The sequence below is a fragment of the Miscanthus floridulus genome, chromosome 10, assembly GCF_019320115.1.
Source record: "Miscanthus floridulus cultivar M001 chromosome 10, ASM1932011v1, whole genome shotgun sequence".
Taxonomy (NCBI): Eukaryota; Viridiplantae; Streptophyta; class Magnoliopsida; order Poales; family Poaceae; genus Miscanthus; species Miscanthus floridulus.
The window spans coordinates 74,282,404-74,288,824 of NC_089589.1; the positions used below are offsets into that span (position 1 = coordinate 74,282,404).

The window sequence follows — 6,421 nt, forward strand, 5'->3', positions numbered from 1 at the left end:
TGATTGGTTCATTCCTCAACTCGGCGGTATAACCATTCTTATTCTCTATCATTACGTTACCGCAAACTAGTTGTCAAGCTCTTTAGTGTAGCTAGTTGTGAGAGCATGTTAGTTTGGTTAGTGTGGCTCTTTAGTTAGCCTTTGAGAGCACACTAACTTAGTGTAGTGACATAGCCATTGTGTGGATAGAGACTATAGAAACTAAAATTGTGGTAGGTGGCTTGCATTTTTAGTAGGCTAGCGCAACACTCGCTTCGCTTCTTATTTGTCTAACCGGTTTGCTAAGTGTTGTTGTAGAAATTTTTAGAGATAAATGCACTGTAGGTCCATCAACTTTTTGTGCTGTGTCATTCAAGTCCATTAACTTTGAAAGTTCAGGTTTGGGTACATGAACTTTTAAGTTGTGCCATTCAGGTCCAAATCTGTCCGTTTAGGGATTAGATCCTACGTGGCAATGCATGATAACACCATAGGTCATGTGAGCAGCACGTGAGGGCCCTTTGCCATTCATTTTTTTTGCCGATAGCCCCCTATGCTTTCCATTCCCTCACTCTTCACCCCTTCCTCTCCCTTCCCTTCGAAGACATCGTCTTCAGACGACGCCGGGGCGTTGGGTGGGACAACGGAGGCGGCGGGTGGTCGACCGACGCCGACATAGCCGGTGGAGGCGGTGAAGATTGTGCGGGGTGGTGGTGCCGAGCGCTGACTGCCACGCAGATCGCGGCCGGTCGGCGCGATGGTGGCCGCTTTGCGACCACTGGGGGCACGGGCGCCATAGTATGGTGAGTTCTTCGATGTCATGAACTCTGAAATCGGTTGGTTTATGAGGTATTTCTTACGTCGATTAGGTCGCTTGTTGCAGAAAATATCTTATTTTGTCGGCTAGGGTTTCATGTATTGGTCATTTATGCTGTAGATTTTGGGGTTTTCTTCTGTAGGCACTGATGATGAAGAATTCTCAGTGGAAATGCATCATGGGGGGTGCTTTGTTTCTCAAGGGTTAAACAAATCCTATCTGGGTGGAAGAGTTAGTTGGTTTGACCACGTAGAAGTTGCTAAATGGTCTCCTCTTTTCATAGAGCAACTTGTTTTTAAGTTACACTACCCAAAAAATCCAAACATGAAGGTGTTCTGGCTGCTACCTGGGAAGAATCTTTCAAATGGGTTGAGATTGATTTGGTCTGACACAGACACAATGGTAATGTCCTCATTAGTTCACAAATTTAAGAATTTTGTGCTGTATTTGGACCATGATGACAACCTTTCTGGAATGCCTTGGGATGACAATGTTGCAAACCCATTGAACTCACCTCCCAAGGTTTTTAGTCCTATGAAGACTATGCATATGGACAATGCAGATAGTGGGAGGGTTGGTGATAACAGTGGAGAGGACCCTAATTTTGGTGATGGCAGAGATGATGATAGTGCTGGTGATAACAGTGAAGAGGACCCTGATTTTGTTGATTCTGACTACGAACTGGATGCAGATGATGATGACCTTTTTCAGTATGCAGATGATGAAGAAGCAAGCAAGAAGAAAGATAAGGGCAAGAAAGCTTTCAGTGTTGTAGATAACAGTGAAGATGACATGTCAACAGAAGATGATGAGCTGCAGTTGCCTGAATCAGATGATGAAAGTGGAGGAAGACTAAGGTTTCAGACTTTTAGAGAGCAGGATATGCATAACCCAATATTTAAGTTGGGTCAATTGTTTGCAACCCCTGAGATTCTAAGGGAAGCAATTACAGAATACAGTTTGAAGCATAGGGTTGAAATTAAATTGCCAAGGAATGAGAAGAAGAGGATTGAAGCACACTGTGTAGAAGGTTGTCCTTGGAACTTGTATGCTTCAGTGGATAGCAGATCCCATGGTCTGGTTATCAAGCAATTCAATGGACAACACACATGCCAGAAAAAGTGGGTTTTGAAGAGGTGCACATCAAGATGGCTTGCTGACAAGTATCTGGAAACATTTAGGGCAGATCAGAAGATGAGCCTCACAAATTTTGCTAGGTCAGTACAGAGGGACTGGAACATAACTCCAGCAAGGTCCAAGCTTGCTAGAGCTAAAAGATTAGCTATGAAGAAAGTTATGGGAGATGAGGTGGAGCAATACAAGTTACTTTGGGATTATGGTCATGAACTTAGAAGAAGTAACCCAGGCAGCAGCTTCTTTCTAAACCTGGATGGCAATGTATTTAGCACATTGTACATGTCATTGGATGCATGTAAAAGAGGTTTCTTGACTGCATGTAGGCCTATCATATGCTTGGATGGATGCCACATTAAGACTAAGTATGGTGGACAAATACTGACAGCTATGGGCATTGATCCAAATGGATGTATCTTCCCAATTGCCATTGGAATAGTGGAAGTGGAATCACTAGTGACATGGAAGTGGTTTTTGGAGACACTAAAAAATGACCTTGGCATAGATAACACATATCCTTGGACCATCATGACAGATAAACAAAAGGTAAAAACAGCACTGTATCCTTTGTTGTAGTTGTTTGCTAGGTGAAAACACCATTTTCATATGTTTGTACTTTTGTTTTTAGGGTCTTATTCCAGCAGTTCAACAGGTCTTCCCTGACTCTGAACATAGGTTCTGTGTCAGACACCTATATTCCAACTTCCAACACCACTTCAAAGGTGAAAATCTCAAGAACCAGCTTTGGTGTTGTGCAAGGTCAAGTTCAATACCTCAGTTCAATAGGAACATGGAGAAAATGAAGACCCTGGATCAGAAGGCCTATGAGTGGTTGCAGAAGATGCCTTTCAACACCTGGGTCAGAGCTTACTTCAGCACTTTTCCAAAGTGTGACATGTTGCTGAACAACAGCTGTGAAGTGTTCAATAGTTATATCTTGGAGGCAATGGAGATGCCAATTCTTAGTATGCTAGAGCAGATCAAGGGCCAGCTAATGTCCAGGTTCTACAAAAAACAGAGGGAGGTGGGAGAAGAGTGGCAGGGACCCATCTGTCCTAAGATAAAGAAGATAATTAATAGGAACACAGAATAGGCCAATACATGTTATGCAATGCCTGCTGGACAGGGCATATTCCAGGTACAAGATAGGGACTATAGGTTCATAGTGGACATCAATATGAAGACTTGTGATTGCAGAAGGTGGGACCCTCACTGGAATCCCTTGCTCTCATGCAATTTCATGCTTGAGGCATGAAAGGATCACACTAGAGTCAGTTGTTCCTGAGTGTTACTCTTCCAATAGCTATCTCAGTGCTTATGGCCACAATGTGTGGCCATGTAAAGATAAGAGCACATGGCAGAAAGTTGGAGGCAATGTAATTCTACCACCAGTATATGTGAAGAAAGTTGGAAGGCCTCCTAAATCAAGAAAGAAGCAGCCATCTGAGGTACAAGGTAGTCATGGACCAAGGTTGACAAAGCATGGAATTCAAATGACATGTAGATACTGTGGAGACAAAGGACATAACAGGGCTACATGTAGCATGAGAAAGGCTGGACTTCCACCCAAGACACCTGCACAGAGGAGCCAAACTTCTATGCCAATTGAAACTGAAGAGGTTTTTGAGGAAGCTGCAACTGAAGATTATAGTGACATGCCAATGATGCCAGTTCAAACTGCTATGCCAGTGATTAGTCAGGTAATTGTTCATGTTTAGCACATTGTACTAGTATGTCTTATCTAAGTTATCAAATATATGTTATAGGTTTCCATGTTTGAAGAAACTGACATGCCATGTCCCAATTATCAAGTACCATGATGTCCCAGATGCAAGCAGAGGTTAGTGTCACTGTCATTTAATTCCTCCAGATCACCCAACATCTTATTCAAACTAATCATCTCCATTCTCAGTCATCACAGAGTAGATTACTGGAAAAAGAACCACTTCCATTTTCAAGCTTCATATTGTCTAACCAACCAGCAGCTAGGCCAGTTCCACCCACTACTGCAACACAGGCTGGGAGATCAAGGTCCACTACTATGAAGAAAACAACTGCTACAAAGAAGACTGCGGCTGGCAAGAAGAAAACATCCCACAAGAAGGTTTCTGCTGCAATGAACAATCCTGATGGTGCTATTGGTTGAAGAGGACAAGTAATGATGTGTGTGAAATTGTAAATCATGCAAAAACTCTAAGTGCATGTTCTTCTTTTCTGCCTTTTGTACAGCAGAAAGATGACCTTTTGGTTAGGTATAAGTATGTGAATGACATGTATGCTTTGGTTGCAAAACAATGCTCCAGTTCACTGGAATGATATCAAAGCATCTTTGGATTATCAGTTCATATTCTATGTACACTCTATGCTTGTTGAAATCAGTTTGGATTTCTTTCATTTTTCAAGATGAGAAAAAAATTGCAAAATCACATTCACATTTTAGACAATACACCTTCAAATTGCATAGAACTTCATAACTTAGTCATTCATCCGTACACATTCAGACCTTAATGCTGATTACAACTAGGATCAAGAACAGCAACAAGGTAATACATAGAGCCATGAAACAAGTCAGTTGCATCAACCTAACTAAGTTGTCACCAGTTCTAACCAAGGTTTTCAAATGTTTCACAATATCAGCATCAACAGCAATGCCTCTTTCCTTCTTCATCCCTACGACTGCTTCCTGCTCCTTGGATTCCACAACTTGCTCGACAATGGAGGCACTTGCTTGCTCCTGTGGCATCAGATGCTGACGAAATCCCATGCCCTCCATCTTCAAAGAATCAACATGTTTGATATACTCCTTCTCCCATTTGAAAAAGGGACAGCCCAAGCCTTTGCGCTACAAGCAAGAGGAAAGGATCAATCTTCACTGCAAACTGCAATGTAAACACCTAGTCGAATCAAAACAGTTTCAATCTCACCTTGTGGGCCGGGCAACAGTAGAAAACCTCACCGTCGCTCCAGGGTTGCTTCGAAATACGCCGAACCACCTGCCACTTGTGGCATTCTGTGCACCTAATCAGTGGAACATCACCTAGTTTATCCAGATCTACAGCGGAGGAGCTCGAATCTTGAGGGAACATCGGCGTCGCCTCCATCATCCCACCCAGCACCCCGGCGTCGTCTGAAGACGATGTCTTCGAAGGGAAGGGAGAGGAAGGGGTGAAGAGTGAGGGAATGGAAAGCATAGGGGGCTATCGGCAAAAAAACGAATCACAAAGGGCCCTCATGTGCTGCTCACATGACCTATGGTGTTGTCATGCATTGCCACATATGATCTAATCCCTAAACGGACAGATTTGGACCTGAATGGCACAACTTAAAAGTTCATGTACCCAAACCTGCACTTTCAAAGTTAATGGACTTGAATGACACAGCACAAAAAGTTGATGGACCTACAGTGCATTTATCTCAAATTTTTAATAGGCTATTCACCCCCCTCTAGCCATTAGAACCTTTCACCCATAGGGCCGGTAGAAGCTCAATTACTTGCAGCCGGGAGCTTGTCTTGACCTTCTCTAGTTGGTGCTTGCGTCCTTCTGGCCAGGGACCTCGCCGGAGATGAGGTGACGCTCCAGTGTCCGGTCGGAGCACCGCCACCCCGTCAGCTCGCACGTGGCCAGCGCTGCGGGGGCCGTCTTCGACTTCACCACCACCTCGACCATGTTCGTTGTAAGCTGCTGATGCTCAATCACCCCTTGTTAGTCCGTTAATTGCGTTAGCTTGCCAGACCGCTCGTGCGGCCGTGGCGGTTGGGCTGCCACCGGGGGTAGCGCTATAGAAGTCACCGTTTAACACCTAATCATCGCCTAGGGTTTCATCTTGGCTCCGCAGCGCTCATTGGTTCGATTGTGGGGCTGGTGTTTCATTCCAGTGGTCGGTGTACGCGCGTTGTGTCGGCCGGAGTCACACCGTCATGCGCAGGCTGCCGAGGACCATCCCATGGTAAAGATAGGCTAGTTCAGGGCTCTCTCTGCAAAGCGCGCCTCTTGCAGAATAGTGCGCAAGTGCTCTGCGTAATAACTCGCTAGGTCAGGGGCTCTTTCGCAAAATGTGCAAGAGCGCTCACGCTGTGGGCCTGTTGGGCCGGCCTGCTACACGCGCGGGCTCCCCGCCGTGGGCCGTTTAGTTTCATGGGCCGAATAGTTGGCCACTGGCCTTTTCTTTTTCTAAAGCGTTTTCCAAATTAGTTTCTAAGGTAAATTTGTAAATTCCAGATAAAAGTGTGTAGATGTCCAAAAATAGTGAAATCAATTTTGTTAGACTCCTAAAATCATGACCTACCAGCTAATGTATTTTGTTCACTTGGTTTCATAGAATTTTCAAGACTAGACTAATTAATTTAAGCACTTAAAATGGGTAAAACATGAACTTGTAGGAATTTTTGTGAGAAAATGGTGATAGTGTCGACTCTGAAAATTTTACAGTAAATTCCTAATATTATTAGCTGCTCACTGTAATTTTTGTAACACCAAAATAATTATTTTG

General features: G+C 44.0%; 1 protein-coding gene and 1 pseudogene across 1 annotated transcript; both read left to right on the forward strand.

The window, feature by feature from the left end:
• The first annotated feature begins 1,120 nt into the window (after positions 1–1,120).
• On the forward strand, positions 1,121–2,848 carry LOC136488861 (uncharacterized). The gene is made up of 3 exons (XM_066485656.1): positions 1,121–2,476; positions 2,559–2,789; positions 2,843–2,848. Exons 1-3 carry the CDS (start codon positions 1,121–1,123, stop codon positions 2,846–2,848), a joined length of 1,593 nt encoding a protein of 530 aa, XP_066341753.1.
• Positions 2,849–2,924: 76 nt separating this feature from the next.
• On the forward strand, positions 2,925–4,076 carry LOC136488862 (uncharacterized; annotated as a pseudogene).
• Positions 4,077–6,421: the final 2,345 nt, after the last annotated feature.

Excerpts from the sequence above, each read along its gene's own strand:
- LOC136488861 (XM_066485656.1), top strand. The coding sequence starts at position 1,121 with ATGAAGGTGTTCTGGCTGCTACCTGGGAAGAATCTTTCAAATGGGTTG. Across the intron at positions 2,477-2,558 it reads TCATGACAGATAAACAAAAG|GGTCTTATTCCAGCAGTTCA; the intron begins GTAAAAACAGCA and ends TTTTGTTTTTAG.